We start from the raw sequence: 19,856 nt of genomic DNA, 5'->3' as shown, positions 1-19,856 counted from the left end.
CTATCTTTTTGACTGTCATTGCTCTTCTATTTACTGATAGGATCATGTTGGAGACTTGGCGGCTCAGATCAGCCTGGAACAATCGGAAGAATACATGATTGAGTGTCTCGGAACACTTGCAAATCTGACTATTCCTGACTTAGACTGGGCATTGGTTCTTAAAGAGTACAACCTAGTGCCCTACCTAAAAGACCGACTTAAACCAGGTATAATGATATTCTTTTTCAACAGCAGAATGTAGCTGACTAGCATCTCTGTAAATATTAGTTGTTGCTTGACATTAATTATTGCAGGTGCACTCAAATTGTAATTATTCAGATTTCAATTTCTAATGAATGAATGTTCATCATGGCGCTCACTTTTTCAGCAATCTTGGTTTTGATCTCCTAGCCACAACTGACGACAGGGCTTAGTGTCCAGGTCCCATTATAGTTCGGAGGTTTAGTTGATGAATGACAAACGGACAGCAACAGAAAAGAAAACTCAGGATGTATTTGTTTAATTATTATAATTTTATTTTTTAAAGCCTGTCCTGGTCAGTTGCCAGGACACAGATTATTGGAATATGAGTGTCATCATAGGGTGAGGGTATTAATTTATCACACCACACCCCTGCAAACTGAAGCACAAGTAAGCCTGGCACATCTCTACACCTGCAGCCCTAGTGGGTCATCACACTTTAAGGTCCCCAGGACACTGGGGCGGAAATCCAGAAACCTCCCCAATGCAGCCGACAGTCCAGACTAGGGGGAGGCCCCACTCCAGAAGCCACACCATTAGAATGTGCTCACAGATTCCCTACTGGGTGCTAATACCCAACACTTTGATGGGATTGTGTGGGGAGGGCACGCGTTACACCTGGTTTGGTAGCCAGTCAAGAAATATACAGCTCCCCCCAAAGCTACTGAAATTCTAACAGTGTTACATACTTACAGTAAAAAATGAAAAGTGCCTGAGGTAAGAAACATTCATATGGCCACAGAGGCAAAGGTTGGGAGATAATGGAATCCTGCAGTTCAAAAAGGAAGTGTCTTTATCACTTGTAACCTGAACTGTTGTATTGTGACAAAATATGGTATTGTAATCAGGAAAGGGGTTTATGCATTTTTGTATTCAAAACACTCAGGGTGGTGTTAAGATAAAAAAAGTCTAAAATTCAAGAAATCTTGTTAACCCTACAAAATAAAACATCTTGCTATTGTAACTGCTACAAAAATATAAATGTGCTGGAACAGCTTTGAGTCATTGTTGTTCCTAGATAAGATTTTAAATAACAAATGTGTCATAATCCTATACTGAACCAGCTGTTTGTAGAAATAGGTCTACTAATCCATTAAAAAAAAATCTCAATTGTACTATAAGACTAAATATCAGAATTTTTCCTTTTGAAAGGTGCTGCTGAGGATGATTTGATTCTGGAGGTTGTCATCTTGATTGGCACCGTATCCATGGATGACTCTTGTGCGGCCATGCTTGCAAAGTCTGGCATCATTCCTGCTCTCATTGAGCTCCTCAATGGTGAGATTCAATGCATCTTTAGATTCAAGTTCGCACCCACTAAATTGTACATGAAAACCATACTTGTTCACATGAAAGCTGCACTATAGTATGATTTGCACATGTCCACTATGGGGTATTTACACCAAAAGCCTTGCTTATAAACGCGGGGGAAAACATAGTCTTAAAGTATATATCAGGGGTGTATTGGCTTAAATCTGGCGATATGACTTGTATCATGGTGCACAGGTTATGATTGGATTTGATCCGATACTATATTTTAAGAGAATTTTTTTATATCACTTTGGAAAAAAAAAAAGTAATCACAATGGCCTTAAAAGTACATTTATATCAAGTTATTTATGACACCCCATTCTGCATTAAAGTAAACATGTTTTTGTTTTGTTTGAACAACATATTGTTAGGGATTGGTTTTGTCATGTTTTTACCCTGTGTGACCTGTCCCTGTGATTGCCCATTGAGTTCACCTGTCATTTCCCCGCCCCTGAAGTATCTCCTGTTTGTTGCCTCTTGTGTGACCCAGGTGTTTCTCATTGTCTCGTCAACCCATGTCTGTCTATTTAAACATTTTCTGTTTGTTAGTCCTTGTCGGATCGTCTCCATGTCCTGTGATCCTCGTTTACCCACGGCCTCCCTGGCAGGTTTGATTTTGAAGTCTTTTTTGGGGGGAAGAACCTCGCCAAGTTTTGTTAGTACACTCCACTCCCTGTCTTTCTTTGCTTGCTTCTCTGCATCTGGGTCCTGGTCTGGCTCCCAACCGTGACACATATGGCCTTCATCTTAACATGTTCTTTGTTTTGACTGCAGACCGTCTTCAGTGAGAAAATGCAGCATTCTAAATATTAAAAAAAAACATTGACATGGATGTGAGATTTTGTCCACTTATTGAATAAATGTAAAATTCGATATGGGAATGCACGCTTGATACTTAACCACACCATGTTGGATCATCAACATACATAACTGAAGAGCTTTGTCGGTAACCCTTGGCTCCTTGGAAAGATGAACTTGGAGCAAAAAAAAAACTTGAGCACCCCTGCACCCTTTAGCTTCTCTTAATTAAAGGAACAAAAGTTGGTGAGCTCAGCCTTTAACACAATAATACTGGACATTCTTATCCCCAAGTTGGCCAACCTGTGGCTCCCACCTTCCACCTGTTCCTGGATTAAGGACTTTCTGGCCAACCGAACCATCACGGGAAGCTGGGTCGCCACCTCTCATCCGCCCGCACAGTCAGCACCGGCTCGCCCCAAGGCTGTGTGCTGATTCCACTACTTTACTCACTGTACACACACGACTGCAGACCCACGCACACTGAGAAAATCACTGTGAAATTTGCGGATGCATATACATGTGTACATATGTATGCATATACCGTATTTACTCGCCTATTGAAGATATTTTTGCTGATTTCTCAAAGGAAAACCACGTTCTTCTCCTCATTTTCATCATCGTTGTCCTCTGCCTCGTCTTCCACACTCCCCGATTTCATCATTTTGCCGAGATTCTATTTAATTTGGGGGGTTGGGTGGCTTGCAAGCACAGCTACATCATCATGTCTGAGAAGAATAGCTAGCCCAGCCTAGCCAGCTTGGGCCTTATGTACAGCTGAGTGATGAACCTCAGGCTTGAATCTCTCATAATCATGCACAGTGTTTTCAGCCACATTTTTCCAGTTTGAAATCATGGTCTTTTCCTACATATCAGTGGCATTCTTTTAATTCAGCCAGCTGTTCCTCTTGTCAGTATAAGACTTGTCAAAGGACACCAGAAACAGTAATAGACCTGCAATAGGTATGCAGCTTGGTGTGAAGAAATCAACTTTGGGAGCAACGATTAGTAAATGGAAGACCAACACTGATAATCTCCCTGGACCTGGGTCTTCAAACAAGATTTCACTCTGGGGATTCCAAATTATCACAAGTGCCGGGCATCTTTGTAAATGACCTTTAGTGAGCTGGGAACAAAGTAACAAAAGATCATCATGAACACCCTAAGTTGCCAGGGACATGCAGTGCCACATGTGTCTCATCTCATTTTCTGAACCGCATTATCCTCACTAGGGTCGCTGGGAGTGCTGGAGCCTATCCCAGCTGACTTTGGGCCAGAGAAGGGAGACACCTTGAATTGGTGGCCAGCCAATTGCAGGGCACAAGGAGACAAACAATCATTCATGCTCACACTCGTACCTAGGGGCAATTTAGAGTCTCCAATCAGCCTACCATGCATGTCTTTGGAATGTGGTAGCAAATCGGAATACCCGGAGAAAACCAACGCAGACCCCGGGGGAACATGCAGACTCCACACAGGTGGACCGACCTGGATTTGAACCTAGGTCTCCCACTGTGAGGCCGACGCACTAACCAGCAGGTTACACACCCATCCATAAATCAAGCTATATAAGGGTTATAGATGACCGCTGAGGTCAAAGCCTTGCCACCACTTTGGAATGCAGAAGATTTTGCTGCCATCTTGGTGTGATTCAATTGTTTACGCCTTCCCCAACTCGATACGAAATGAGAACTCCTCTTTTTGGGGATAATTGGTGAAAAGTGGGCGGCCTAGTGGCGCGAGTGGCTAGCTTGTCTGCCTCACAGATCTGGGGTCCTGGATTCAAATCCAGGTCATGTCCATCTGTTTGGAGTTTGCATGTTCTCCCCGGGCCTGCGTGGGTTTCCTCCGGGTACTCCGGTTACCTCCCACATTCCAAAAAACATTCATGTAGGCTGATTGCGCACACTAACGACTAACAACGTCCCTGTTAATAAACAGATACAGGGTTTTCTTAACCAAAAACCCTGGATGACCAAGGAGACACAGGCACTCATCAAATGCTGTAACACCGCCTTCAGATCAGGGGACAAGATACAATACAGCGCTGCCAGAGCAGAGCTGAAAAGAGGCATTAAAAAGGCCAAGGCAGCATATACAAAGAAAATTGAGGAGCACTTCACAGAAAATAACCCATAGAAGATGTGACAGGAATACGATATATTACCAATTACAATAACAATAATATGTCTGTTAACGCAGATGCCTCACTAGCGGAGGAACTGAACCGTTTCTTTGCCTGCTTTGAGACTGACAAATCAGACCCAGTCTCAACAGCCCCACCACCACCCTGCAGCAATACACTGAAGTTTCAGGAACAGGAAGTGAGACTGGTAATGCGGTCTGTGAACACCAGGAAGGCTGCTGGCCCTGACGGAGTACCTGGGAAGGTGCTCAAAGCCTGTGCTGACCAGCTGGCTGGAGTTTTCACCAAAAAAAATCAATTATTCCCTACAACAATCCATCATTCCATCCTGCCTGAAATCTGCCACCATTATCCCTGTCCCCAAAAAGCCAACCATTGACAGCCTGAATGATTATAGGCCTGTTGCACTCACGCCTGTGATCATAAAGTGCTTTGAAAAGTTGGTAGCCCGCCATATCAGGAATACAATCTGTCCCTCAGTTGACCCTCACCAGTTTGCTTATAGAGAAAACAGGTCCACTGAGGATGATATCGCCATTGCTCTACACACAGCACTGAGCCACCTGGAACACCATGGGAATTACGTGAGGATGCTTTTCATTGACTATAGCTCAGCCTTCAACACTATAAAGCCGGTCATTCTGACTGACAAACTCTCCCACCTTGGACCTCTTCCATCTGCTGCTGGATAAAGAACTTCTTAACCCACTGACCACAAACTGTTAGACTTGGTCCCCACCTCTCTTCCTCCATTACACTGAGCACTGGGTCCCCTCAAGGCTGTGTACTGAGTCCTCTTCTGTACTCCCTGTATACATACGACTGCACACCAACCCACCAGTCTAACTCCATCAAATTTGCCAATGACACCACTGTGGTCGGACTCATCTCAGGAGGGGATGAGTCGGCCTACAGAGATGAGGTCAACAAACTGTCTTTGTGGTGCCCGGTGAACAATCTCACACTGAACACGACGAAAACTAAAGAAATAATCCTGCACTTTTGCAAACGGCACAGATCTGGCCCCACTCCTCATAAATGGAGTATGTGTAGACGGGGTCCAGTCCTTTAAATTCCTGGGGGTCCACGTCACGGATAAGCTCTCCTGGTCTACAAACACCATGGCAGTAGTGAAGAAGGCCCAGAAACGACTCAATTTCCTCAGGGTACTCAGGAGGAACAACTTGGACACCAAGCTTCTGGTAACCTTCTATAGAACCACTGTGGAGAGCATCCTGGCATACTGCATCACAGTGTGGCACACTCGAAGCACGGCAGCAGACAAAAACACGACGGGTGTCCCCCGCCTCTGGCCCGGAGTCAGCTAGGATTGGCTCCAGCACCCCCGCAACCCTAATGAGGATAAAAGCGGTTCAGAAAATGAGATGAGGTGCAAACATATGTAAAGCATGCAAAAAAGGAATATATAATATATACAGAAGTAGGAGTATGCCTTTCAAAAGAAAAGCTGACGAATTTTACCTATTTAAGCAATGTTTGGGTGTTATTTTTGGTAAAACATTGTAAACCAAAGTGAAAATATGACAAAAATAAAAACACGATCGCGGTGCTGTTGCGTAGTTCATGCAACTAACATCAAGCGGAAATGACTAAGCGGAAGCACTCCAGTGTGGTTTCCAGGTGCGCACACATCCATTCATAGCTCACGCTTTATAAGGATTATAGAATAGATAAAGCGTGATTTATGGATGGATGGATGTTTTTATAACTCCCGTCACGACAGAAAAAAAAGTGTTCCGGGGAGCACCTAGAAACTCGCTGGCGGAAATTCTTCCGAAAATTGAGTTTGTAAATGACGTGGAAAGGCGTCGTACGTTATAACTAAATTGGGTCAGCGCAGCCAGCAGCATTGTGTCTTGCCGAGTCTTCCCGTAACGACAGGGAAATAAGTGTTTCGGGGAGCACCGGGAAACTCGCTAGCGGAAATTCTTCCTAAAATGACATTTGTAAATGACGTGGGATGGACGTCCTACGTTACAACCAATCAGCCATGCATTTAGGGCACATCATGTAAAAATAGCAATTCAACTCTGCTTTCAGCTTTAACCAATAAAATTTGAGTTTACACACTTAGAGAAGGTGAAGAAATTCAATCACTCCTCTATTAGATCCGACAGCCGTTTCTTAATATAAGGATTATATACCAAGTGGTGGTTGTGCATGAGCATCCTGAGGGCTCTTTGTCACTCACATCCCTGTCGCCACTCTGCATCGTCCTTGTAAACGTGGAACAGGTTCCGTTCATGGTTCCGTGGTAAATTTGTGGTATGGAGGAGTTAATAGATGGAACTCTGTTTCTGACAGACGTCCATGACAGGGATTGCTTTCTTAGTCTCTCATGGTTGATATCTTCAACAGAAATATAAAACTTTCAGGTCATGAATTCATAAGTTCACTCATCGAAACAGTGCAATTTTTAATCACCCCTGGTCCGTTCGGGAGCAATGAAAAAACTCATTACTTTTGGAACAGCCCTCGTACTTGTAAGGCATTACTGTTCTCCTGCCATCCTGTATATCAACAGCGAATGTGTGGAGCAAGTGGAGACTTTCAAATTGCTTGGGAACCCATATCACTGCTAACTTCTCTGGGGCAGCAAACACCACAGCACTTGGAAAAAAAGCAGACAGGAAAAGACTGCAGAGGGTGATTAACACAGCTCAAAAGATCATCAGCTGCCCCCTACGTCCCTTGTCCATCATCTACAACTCCCGGTGCCTACGAAAGACAAAGAGCATCACATAAGACACCTCCTCAACCTGCTGCCCTGTGGCATTCGCTACAGGGCCATACCAACCAAAACAGAGTCGGGGACAGTTTCTTCCAAAGAGCTGTCACCACACTCAACTCAAGTTTTGTACAGAGAAAACTAAATCCAGACTCAAAAAAAGTACTTGTTACTGCACTATAAAATGTTATAACACTGCTAGATGCATATCAATACGGCATGTTCTCAAACTTTTACTTCAGTTATAGCACTGCAATTTACCCTGCATTTTGATACAACACCCCAGCTACCTCACGTGCTGGTAACCAAGACATTAATTACTTATTAAAAATGTTATAAACTTCATTTCACTTCTCACATATCACTTTGTCTGCTATATGATATTTTTAACTGAAATTGCTGATTTGAACAATGATTTATAAAGGAAAATCTTGAAGATGATCAGGGGTGCCCAAATCTTTTCATCCGACTGTGTTGATATAAACATTTTGAGTGGTGTTGACCTCATTAAGGGCTTTCGGAATGAGCCAGTGAAATATGGTAGACTTATTGTGTATCAGAAGAAAAATACAGACGCTCCCCTACTTACGAACGAGTTAGGTTCCGAGCGATTTTTCATAAGTTGAATTTGTTTGTAAGTTGATTCAGTGCTATATTTTGTATTATAATTTATGTTTAAGGCCTATATAAGTATATTGAAGGTTTATATAAGTGCATTTGTATGTTTAAGGCTTGTATAAGTAACACGCATTGGTTTGTACTGAAAAAAACATTTAATAAAATGGAGAGAATATGTACAGTACTGTATAGAGAGAGAGAGAGAGATTTATGTATTAGAAACTGGCCGAAAGAAGCGATCTAACGACGATTGCACAGTTTTCTTCTTTTTTTCATCATAAATGATGCGGTAGCACTGTATGGCATCCTTCAATTGATTTGCAAACTGTCCAACGTTCAATATTTGGGTCCTGCTGCTCGATCTTTCTGTTTATAAATGGTACTGACGGTCGAACGATTCAAGTTATATATGTGCAACGCTCACCACTCTCACGCGCATCAAGCTTCGTTATTATTGCCACTCGTTTCAAATGAAATGGCTTGCCTCTTCCTTGCAACTCCCTCAATAGAAGCCTTTCGCTTTTTACCAACCATATTCAATAATGGATGCACGAGATATTTAATGATGCAAATGAAAAAGGTTCTTTGCGCACTGGAGATACGTTCACGCACTTCCGCATTGCAACGAATTGGACAGAAGAAGTTAGATGCTGGGTGAGCTGAGCCCTCACAGCGCCAGGCGCCGGTATTAGCGGCGGAAAGAAGCACTACTCGGAAAATAATACAAAATCGAACTTACGAACATTTTTCGACATAAACACAATTCGCAGACATGTTCATATGTACCGTTGTTCGTAAGTCATATGTTCGTAAGTAGGGGAGCGTCTGTAAATAAGTCTAAATAAAATGAAGCCATATTCAAAAAATAACACTAAAAGAAAAAAACAAGTATAATAAAGTCAATAGAAGTTTTGGTCGAGACCAGTTGAATAAAGGCTAGGGATTTCTAACACTACATGAGAATGGGGGGGGGGGTTGCTACAATTCAGCCTCCTTTGATGAATAAATGTCTCAGTTTACAACCAAAGAACAAAATAGCCTTAATGCAAGACAATTGTGTGTAGTGTCTTTAAAAAAGTGTTTTAGAAACTTAACAAATTGAGTGTAATGCAGGAATTGCTTCTGTGGTTCGGAAGAACTTAATCAGGGGGACAGTGCATGAGTTACATGTAGCCAAGTAGCCTGCCAGAAAGTGTGCAGACAATTGAGAAAAATGGTAAAACAGACTGAACAAGGAGGGAAATGGACCTGCCAAACAAAAGCCAATGTTCACAGCTGAAGAGGGCTATGTGACACTAAATGCCTTATTCTAGACTGCTTTCTGGGAAGCCACACTGGAGTAAGAAAATCCTGGGAGTTCTAGTGCATCACATGTCCAAGGCTTTTTGCGAGAGCATTTGGATCATCCCAAAAAATGACTCAGAGAAAAAGATTTGGTCAGATGAAACTTAAAATTGAACTAGGTACCAAGCAATCATGTTTATAGGAGAGAATACTGAGTAACATCCAAAGAACCCTATACCAACTGTTAAACATGGAGGTGGAAACTTCATGCATTGGGGCTTGTTTTCTCAGCAATAGAACCAGTATGACTGATAAGTGTAAACAAGAGAATGAATGGGCACTGTATTGTCAGTCAGTGAGGGCAGTGAAGATAAAACATAGCTGGATCTTTCAACATAACATTGATCACAAAACATACCACCCAGGTCCCACAGGAGTGACTTCCAAAGAAGCATTTCAGTGTCTCCAGAAATCAACCCCATAGAAAATTGTCATAGGAATGGAAAGTCCATGTTGCCCAATGACAGCCCCAAAACCTCACTTCTCTGAAAGAGAATGGACCAACATTACTGGTAACCTTGTGTGAAAACCTGATGAGACTGACTGAAAATGTTTGTCTCTGTCATTGCCAACAAAGGATAGATAACAAAGTACTGAGATTGCCCATTTTTATTAACCAAATACTTATTTCCACCATGTGATTGGTTGGCCACCAATTTGGGGCGTCCCCCGCCTGATGAGTATAAGCACTACAAGCAAATAAATTCTTTTAAAAAGCCTTCCACTGCTATATTGCATGTTTTTCCACTTCGGAATCATGGAGAGGTCTAATATTTTCATTGTTGGTGCATGTTCAACTATGAGAGAAATCATTCATGCCACGAAAGGCTCCCCTACTTAAACTAGACCACGCCAAGCTCTGTTTTAAGTTTGCCAATGTTCATTTGGATAATAGAGGATCCACGAGAGAATGTTTTGTGGTCAGATGAGACAAAAATTGAACTTTTTGGTCACTAACCGTTATTGAGAACACCATCCCTACTGTGAAGCATGGGGGTGGTAGCATCATGCTTTGGATGTGTTTTTCTGCACATGGGACAGGACGACTCCACTGTATTAAGGAGAGGATGACCGGGGCCATGTATTGTTAGATTTTGCGGAACAACCTCCTTCTCTCAGTAAGAGCATTGAAGATGGTTCTTGGCTGGGTCTTAACGACATGACAATGACCCAAAGTACACAGCCAGGAAAACCAAGGAGTTGCTCCGTAAGAAGCATATCAAGGTTCTGGTGTGGCCAGATAGTCTCTAGACCTAAACCCAATAGAAAATCTTTAGAGGGAGTTTAAACCCCCGTGTTTCTCAGCAACACCTCAGAAACTTGACTGTTCTAGAAAGGTCTATGCGGAGGAGTTAGCCAAAATCCCTCCTGCAGTGTGTCCAAACCTGGTGAAAAACTACAGGAAACCTTTCACCTCTGTAATTGCAAACAAAGGCTAGTGTATGAAACATTAACATTGGTTTTCTCAGGTTTTAAAATACTTATTTGCAGCGGCATCACACATAAATCATTTTAAAAAACCATACATTGTCATATCTGGACTTTTCTTTTTAGATTATCTCTCTTACAGTGGACATACACCTATGATGAAATATTCAGACACCTCCATGATTTCTAAGTGGGAGAACTTGCAGAATAGCAAGGTGTTCAAATACTTTTCGAACTGACTGTACATGAATGTATGCTTGCATGCGCAGTTCTTCAGAACTATGTATCTTTTTCACTGTAGCCAAACAGGAGGATGATGAGTTTGTCTGTCAAATTGTCTACGTTTTCTATCAAATGGTCTTCCACAAAGCTACCAGAGATGTCATCATCAAAGACACGCGTATCCTTTCCCAATTTATAAATGCTCTGCTAATAATTATTTACATTTTGATACTAATCATCATGATGGATAGCAGGTTTCAAGCTACCAATGTGCTGTTTTCTTTGACATCTCACCGGAGAGGCCCCAACTTACCTGATCGACCTGATGCATGATAGCAATGCGGAGATCCGTAAAGTTTGTGACAACACACTGGATATTATCACTGTGAGTATTAAATACATTTGTTTTCTAAGCTGGGGGCGGCCCAGCGACTAAGTGGTTAGCGCGTTGGCCTCACAGTTCTAGGGTTCTGGGTTTGCATCCAGGTCAGCTCACATGTATGGAATTTGCATGTTCTCCCCGGGGCGGCGTGAGTTTTCTCCAGGTACGTCGGTTTCCTCCCATGCATGATAGGCTGGATGGACTCTCTAAATTGCCCCTTAGGTATGAGTGTGAGCGTGAATAGTTGTACATCTCCTCGTTCCCTGAGACCGGCTCGTCACTGATTCAGGGTGCCCCCGCCTCCGGGCTGAAGTCAGCTGGGATGGGCTCCAGCACCCAACGGGACCCTTGTGAGGATAAAGCGGTTCAAATGAATTAATGTTTTCTAAGATTAAATTGGTGTATTTGTATAGAGTGCAACTGTGTCTTAGCCTGGAGCTAACAAAAATACAAGGAGTTTGCCAAAACAGTGTTTTGACTGCATGGACTTTGATTGTGTGGTTTTTTGCGAGTGACTTTAACATTCATCTTGATAATCCTTTAGAACAGGTGTCTCAAACCGATTCCGCCGAGGGCCGCAGTGGGTCCTGGTTTTTGTTCCAACCGATCCAGTGCCGACATTTTAACCAATCAGGTGTCTTCTAAAATAAGTAGCACCTGGCTGGAATCAACTGATTAACTGATTACACTTGCAAAAGGTATCCTCTTGTTGAGTTGGAATGAAAACCTGCACCCACTGCGGCCCTTTGAGGACCGGTTTGAGACCACTGCTTTAGAAGGATGTACTCGAGCAGTGGTCTTTTTTGCCCACGGACCGGTTTAATGTCGGACAAAATTTTCAGGGACTGACCTTTAAGGTGTGTCAGATAAATTCAACAAAATAATATTATATGACCTGTATAAAAACTATAGGCGGCCCGGCAGAAGAGTGGTTATCGCGTCGTCCTCACAGCTCTGGGGTCCTTGGTTCAAACCCAGGTCGTCGGTCCACCTGTTTGGAGTTTGCATGTTCCCCCCTGGCCTGTGTGGGTTTTCTCCGGGTACTCCGGTTTCCTCTCATTCCAAGAACATGCATGGTGAGGAAAATAAAACCTACCACGAGGATCATACAAAGATGGACCGAGGAGACCAGCATGGTACTGAGGGACTGTTTTGAGACCACTGACTGGGAGGTGCTGTGCAATTCACATGGGAAAGACATTGACAGCTTGACCCACTGCATCACAGATTATATTAACTTCTGTGTTGAGAACATTGTACCCTCCAAGAAGGTCCATTGTTTCTCCAACAATAAGCCATGGGTCACCTGGGATCTAAGGGCCCTCCTGAACAAGAAGAAGAGGGCTTTTAGGTCTGGGGAGAAAGAGAGTCTGAAAATGGTCCACAAGGAGCTGAAGAGAGAGAGATAAGGAAGGGAAAGACCATATACAGGAGGAAGCTGGAGAACCAACTCCAGAGAGGCAACACCAAAGAGGTCTGGAGGAGCTTGAGGACCATTTCGGGGCATGGAGGCAACAGTGAGAGAGGCCCGGAGTCCGGAGACAGGGAGTGGGCCGATGAACTGAATCAGTTCTTTAACAGATTCAGTCCTTCCCCCACTCCCCTGACCCCCCAGACCAGAAGCAACTCTCCGCCCTCGTTCTCCTCCTCTTCCTCCCCCTCTTCCACTGGTCTCTGCATTACTGTCGATCAGGTGATAAAACAGCTAAAGAAGATCGAGGCAAGGAAGGCTACCGGTCCAGACGGCCTCAGCTCCAGACTACTGAAAGAGTGTGCGGATCAGCTTGGCAAAGTGATTCTGCATATTTTCCACCTCAGCCTCAGTCTGCAGAAGGTCCCCACCTTGTGGAAAACTTCCTGTGTGGTCCCAGTTCCAAAGACTGCGAACCCCAGGGAGCCAAACCACTTCAGGCCGGTAGCATTAACCTCTCACCTGATCAAGACATTGGATTGGATTGGATAAGTTTATTCATCCCGTATTCGAGAAATTTCATTGTAACAGTAGCAAGAAAAGGCATAGTTATAAGTTAGACAGTACAGTCAAAGGCCGCAGAACAACAAAGCAAAAGCAAAAAGCACAAAGTACAAAGCAAATCAAAGTAAATGGGATCATTAAGAATCACCAAATCATTAAGACAGAAAAGCAGCAAAAACACAAAAACGAGCTACGAGTTTTGGTAGCAAAAACGGATAGACTCAAAAAGACGTAAAGTTGGACAAAAACTGGAACCACACACAGGAAGTCTTCCACGAGATGGGGAACTTCTGCAGACTGTGACCGAGGTAGAGAATATGCAGAGTCACTCTTCCAAGCTTTTCCGCACAGTTCCTCAATAGTCTGGAGCTGAAGACAACAGTAGCAGAGTAGGGCACCTCGACTCCGTTGCTGGTAAGCGCCGACAGCTCTTCCATCTTATCCCACGATGGAATGGTTGGTCAGAAGCGTTGCCTCTCCTCCCGGCACCTTTGTCCAGCTCCGAAACTCCGGCGGCACCGAGGTGTTGCTCCTTCTGCTGCGTATTGTAACAGCTAGTCCCATGTGTGTTACAGCGTAGGCATGGCTGAATGGTTCCAAATAAAGAAGTAGCCGAAAGAAGCCAGGCTAAAAGGACAAGGAAAGTTGTAAAAACATTAAAGTATAAAGTACAAAGTAAAGTAAAAAGGGATGTATTAAGAAATATTAAAATGTAATTTTTAAAAAAGATAGAAGGGCTGTAAAACACGAAAAACATTGTTTGTAACATTGAGTGTACAGAGCTACTCCCACTGGCTCCCGCGTGAACGGCGCCATCTTGGAATATAAGAGAGGATCATCCTCAATCACCTCAGCCCCCTCATAAATGCAGAGCTGGACCCTCTGCAGTTCGCCTATCGTCCAGGCATTGGTGTGGAAGATCCTACCACCTACCTGATGCACAGGTCTCTTTCACACCTGGAGAACACGGGAAGCACGGTGAGACTGGTGAGCAGATGTCACAGCCATGTCACTCTCATACTTGTCACAGGAATTTCAACATGGCAATGATGGCAAAGAATAATACTACTCTACATAAAACTGGACTAGGCTATAAAGTACACGCTCAAATTGAGCTGTAGCACAGGGGCTAAGACCATACAGCTGTTTTAAGAAGAGAAGTTCCACTCAAAACGAGGTTTGCCATGTTTGACCAAGGAAATTGAGTGTCCGTGCTCCGCGTCACAACCAGGGATTGTCTTTGGAAAGCAGGCTTATGAGTGCTGCTGGCATTGCTGCAAAGGTAGAAGGGGAATGGGGTCAGTCTATCAGTGTTCAGGCCACAAGTTGCACATTGCCTTCAATTGGTCTGCTTGGCTGACATCCCAGGAAAAAGCCTCTTGTAAGAACTATGCACATGGAAGCCCCTAAAAGGTTTGCTGAATACAAACAGTAACGATATAGAGTACTGGAACCATGCCCTGTGGTCTTCTTAAACCAAGATTAACTTATTTGGTTCAGAGGGTGTCAAGCCTGTGTAAAGTAAGCCAGATGAAGAGTACAAAGACAAGTGTATCTGGCCTACAGTCCAGTATGGAGGTGGGAGCATCTAGGGCTGTATGAGGTTCGCTGGGAAGAAGGAGCTGCAGTTCATCAAGAGAACAATGAATGCCAACATGTACAGTGGCCTACTGAATCAAAAGATGATCCCCTTCCTCCATAAGCTGAGCCGTGGAAAATTATTTCAACATGATCACGATCCCAAACACACCTAAGCAGCCTCTGACCGGCGTAACGATGAGCTAGTGAATTTGTGAGAGCTGTGAGGAAAGCCACAACCCGACCATAGTCACAGGTGAATTGCCGGTAACAGTTAGCAAAATCAAAAACCTGGGAGATGGCGGACACTTTTGTGGTGTCCATCCGTAGCACCCCATCAGCTACCACGAAACTGTCATCTCCGAGGCGCTAACTCATACTTCTCCGGTTTGACGTAAAGGTGGTTCTCCATGAGTCACTGCAGGACCACACGCCGCTCGCGAGCCAGACATGTCTCTTTTGATGGATGCATGTTGCACATCAAAGTGGCGCTGACACTCACTCTAGTGCCGCTACAATTACCAAGGGGAGTGGCACGTTGGAACATGTCTGTGTTCGCAACTATTTCAAGTGCTGCTACATCCACCAATGGTACCAATGTTCCCTCTAAGATGTGCGCGTGCGCAATTGCGCACTGCGCTCGTCCTCTCTGCGTACAGCAAATCATATGGAGCGCACAAAATAAAATCCCAGCGTTGACACATGTCTGTGTTCACGTCATTACCTCGAATGTGCTCTGTTGACCATTAGGAGCTTCGCGTTGGCACATCAAAATTAAAATGATGCCGATACTATCTCTAGCGCTGCTTTAATTATAATTTTTCATTTTAGACTCCCTTGCACTGCTGCATATATTGATTAGCAACAGCATAACATTGCTACAATTCTTTTTTTGATAATCTTTGTATTTTATAAGTGTTTAAATGATTAAAAAAAATGCATGCATTTGTTTTTACTTTTAAATTATGGGTATGGCTCTCAAGGAATTACATTTGAAAATATAAATTTTTCATGACTCTCCGTCAATAAGGTTCCCAAACCCTGAGGTACACACAAACAAACTCATCCAACATGTCTCTCAGAATGTCATTGATGAGGGCTGGAAAACTGGAGGTGCATTCCAAAGGCCGAAAGGCATTACCAGGTACTGAAAATGGCCCAGGTGGATGGTAAAGACGGTCTTTGGTCTTTCACTCATCCCACTTAGGGGTTGCAAAGGTCCACCTTTGTTAAAAACGCAGAAAATCTAGAGCGAACTAAAAGCCGAGTCTATGAGAGGCAGTGGATAACTGGGTCTTACTCATATCATTCGGCTCCGATAGTCTAGTATGCAGGGTGCCACCCTTCACCAACAAAAAAACCCTGATCCAACAGGTTAAGATCAAATGATGTTGGCGGCCAACGAGTCAGCAATGTATGTCTCCAGCGTCTGCTGCTCAGGCAGCGAAATGTTATGCAGATGCCTCTTGGCCAGAATGGCTCCTTGCGGAAGCTCAATGGTACATTCATTCGTACGATGAGAAAGGAGCGCCAAAGTTGCTAAAAGAACAAGCAATATGTTAACAGCAACAAAACTGTGGTAAGGTCAGGCTTTGAATGTATCTGGCTGGTGAGTACCAGAGTAGACTGGAGACGGCGAACCGAGCAGGTCTGCCAGTAATGATCACCTCTCCCACAATAGAAGCATAATCCCAAGTGGACCCAATGGGAGTGTTTTTCTGATGGGCGGTGGGAGCCCCCTACGGCGGGGTCACAGGAACAAGGCGGTGGTGGTGGAGGAGCGGCAAGTGGGGGCTCACGGCGCTGCAGTCAATGTTCAGCAGTCAACACAGATCGCCAGGCTGACGTTAAGGGAGTCTAACTTGGCCCCAAAGCATGCTACAAAGAAAACTGTATTGATGAGGATTTTATTAGCACAGTCGTGTGTAGTGTGTTTTATGGTGGTCGAGAGCCGTAAAGACTGAGGATAAGGTCATGGTACCACATGTGGATCGGGCATGACGGACTGAATGTGCGTAGAGTCAAAGAAACAACGCTTAAAGCTATACAGAGGAAAGTCCTGATGTGAATGAAATCAGGATACGGGTGTGAAAGCTTGGAGTGGTCTCAAGCAATGGATCGAACATGAAAGAGCAGACGAGAGAAGCAGTGATGCGAATGGCTTGGGAGTGATGGGATGTGAGATGGCAAACCTAGTTACATACAAAGACACAAGTTACGTGACGATTTGGAATGGACGGTTGATGCCTGGGCAGAAGTCTTGGCAAGTACTGTAGTTTGAGCTTTCATCAAAGCTGGAATCACTATTAAGAAAGCCTGTGGTGACAACTCTGACAGTGAGAGGGAACCCAGCATTGGTGGAGGGTGAACTCCCACACTTGGCCAGACTCTCTATGTCATGTACAGAAGATGAAGACTTTGACGGTTTTATAGATGTTTGAATGCTTTGGCTTATATTACCACAAATACGCATTACTTCAATAATACACAATCAAACTCAGTTTTGCTCCTGTTGCCTTTTTAATACATGTCATGTTGCCACTAGCATATCAAATCAAATCGAAAGCCTTTATTGTCATCATACACAGCTGCGTATAACGAAATTGGTGAAATGTGTCATGCTAGCACTATGATGTTACCCCCATTGAGCCGAAGCACCTTGTGTATGGCCAAAATACAGAAAGCTCACCCGCAAATGAGACACCGCCTTTTCAATCGATGCCTCCTATAAGCGTGCAAATATGGTAACTCAATTTGTTTCATCACTCCACAGCACCTTATTCCAAATGAAGCTGGCATGTCCAAATTTGGTTTAGCATACCTCAAGCAAGTCTGTGGGTTGAATTTGACTGTTTTCAGCATACTTCGCCCCTGCTTATTTGAGATTTTTCTTGGTTTGCCATTCTGGGCCTTAACTAGAACTGTGCCTGTGGTCTTCCATTTCCTCACTATGTTTCTCACAATGGAAACTGACAGCTGAAATCTCTGAGGTGGCTTTTTGCATCCTTCCCCTAAATCATGATGTTAAACAATCTTCGTTTTCAGGTCATTTGACAGTTGTTTTGAGGGTCCCATGTTCCCACTCTTCCGAGAAGATGCAAAGAGGAGAACAACTTGCAACTGGCCACCTCAAATACCCTCAAGTGCCCAAACTTTTTTATACGACTGTAAATGGCAGGTCTTGTTCTGCTGTTTAAAATAGATTTGATGTCTATCGCTGTTCATGACAGTGAATGAAGAGATTTTTCGTATAGAAAAGCATATTTTACATTGAATGCGCATAATTCGTTCCATGATCTTTAGTAATTCATCCTAACCCTTTAAAATCACAGTCCTGAGTTCGAGGGTTCAATCCCAGGTGGGTTCAACTTTCCTGTGTGGAATGTGCATGTTCTCCTTGGCGTGCGTGGGTTTTACTCCGGTTACCTCCTACTCTGGTTTCCTCCCACATTCCAGAAACATGCACGGTAGGCTGGTTGAACACTCTAAATTGTCCCTAGGTACGAGTGAGTGCACAAATGGTTTTATGTCTTGTGCCCTGAGATTGGCTGGCCACCAATTCAGGATGTCCCTCCCCTGGTGCCTGTCGTCAGCTGCGATAGCATCTCATCCGACCTTTGTGAGATAAATGTTTCAGAAAATGAATAAATGAAAAAAATTGAGTTATATGCCATATGTGCAATATTTAGAACTGATGAATAGGCTGTAAATTATTGTTATAATTATTATATATTCTAAGTAATTGAGTATTCATTTTTCCAGTTTTCTTTCCAGTAATTATTATTGGTCATGACTGTAAAGTTGTAGTTTTTTTTAATTTTCTGACTGGTAAACATGGAATTATTACATGAGGTTAAGTTATACTTTGCGATTTTTTTTCAGCCGTTGCCATCTGCTTTATAAATGAGGTGTAATTGCGAATGAGTAGGTTAGGGGAAAGGAGGAAAACATTTGGCAGCTGAGTAAACATAAGTACACACGCACGTAAACATGCAACTTAAAAAGTTAAAATTAGGTTACGCATTGTAGAACTCAAGAAACAACTGCATACCCGAATCAGGAACTCACTGCCGGCCAATTGGGGGAAAGCAACTCTGCCAGATACAGAAGGTATAGTTACATTTTGGGGGATGTTTGATTTTGTAACTTTGTTTTTTCGTACCTCAGAACAAAAGTTTCCCGTCAAAGCTTTTCATAACCTGAATATTCCCTATGTAGAAGCATTCACAGGTAGAGGTACCACTGTACAGACGCTCCCCTACTTACGAACATTCAACTTACGAACAACGGTACATACGAACATGTCTGCAAATTGCGTTTAAGTCGAAAAATGTTCGTAAGTCCAGTTTTGTATTTTTTTCCGAGTAGTGCTTCTTTCCACCGCTAATACGCCTGGCGCTGTGAGGGCTCAGCTCACCCAGCTTCTACCTTCTTCGTTGCAATGCGGAAGTGCGTGAACGTATCTCCAGTGCGCAAAGAACCTTTTTCATTTGTATCATTAAATATCTCGTGCATCCATTATTGAATATGGTTGGTAAAAAGCGAAATGCTTCTATTGAGGGAGTTGCAAGGAAGAGGCAAGCCATTTCATTTGAAACGAGAGGCAATAATAACGAAGCTTGATGCGCGTGAGAGTGGTGAGCGTTTCACGGGCATACAACTTGTTCGACCGTCAGTACCATTTATAAACAGAAAGATCGAGCAGCAGGACCCAAATATTGAACGTTGCACAAAGTTTGCAAATCAATTGAATGATGCCTTACAGTGCTACCGCATCATTTATGATGAAAAAAAGAAGAAAACTGTGCAATCGTCGTCAGATCGCTTCTTTCGGCCAGTTTCTAATACATAAATATCTCTCTCTCTCTCTCTCTCTCTCTCTACAGCACTGTACATATTCTCTCCATTTTATTTTTTTTTTTTTTTCAGTACAAACCAATGTGTGTTACTTATACAAGCCTTAAACATACAAATGCACTTATATAAACCTTCAATATACTTATATAGGCCTTAAACATAAATTATAATACAAAATATACCACTGAATCAACTTACAAACAAATTC

The 19,856-nt window shown here is 43.3% G+C and overlaps 1 protein-coding gene across 3 annotated transcripts in view; it reads left to right on the top strand.

The window, feature by feature from the left end:
* Nucleotides 1-19,856, top strand: part of kifap3a (kinesin-associated protein 3a) — a 118,113-nt gene that overhangs the window by 84,015 nt on the left and 14,242 nt on the right. For 2 of the 3 annotated variants that reach the window (XM_077594754.1, XM_077594755.1), the window contains 4 exons: nt 41-206; nt 1,393-1,518; nt 10,936-11,034; nt 11,156-11,241. In XM_077594754.1, the coding sequence (XP_077450880.1) occupies nt 41-206; nt 1,393-1,518; nt 10,936-11,034; nt 11,156-11,241 (477 nt within the window). The other variant, XM_077594756.1, reaches the window with a different exon arrangement.

The sequence above is a fragment of the Stigmatopora argus genome, chromosome 24, assembly GCF_051989625.1.
Source record: "Stigmatopora argus isolate UIUO_Sarg chromosome 24, RoL_Sarg_1.0, whole genome shotgun sequence".
NCBI classification, from domain to species: Eukaryota; Metazoa; Chordata; class Actinopteri; order Syngnathiformes; family Syngnathidae; genus Stigmatopora; species Stigmatopora argus.
The sequence above is the reverse complement of the archived record's forward strand: the minus strand, read 5'-3'. Positions and strand labels throughout refer to the sequence as shown.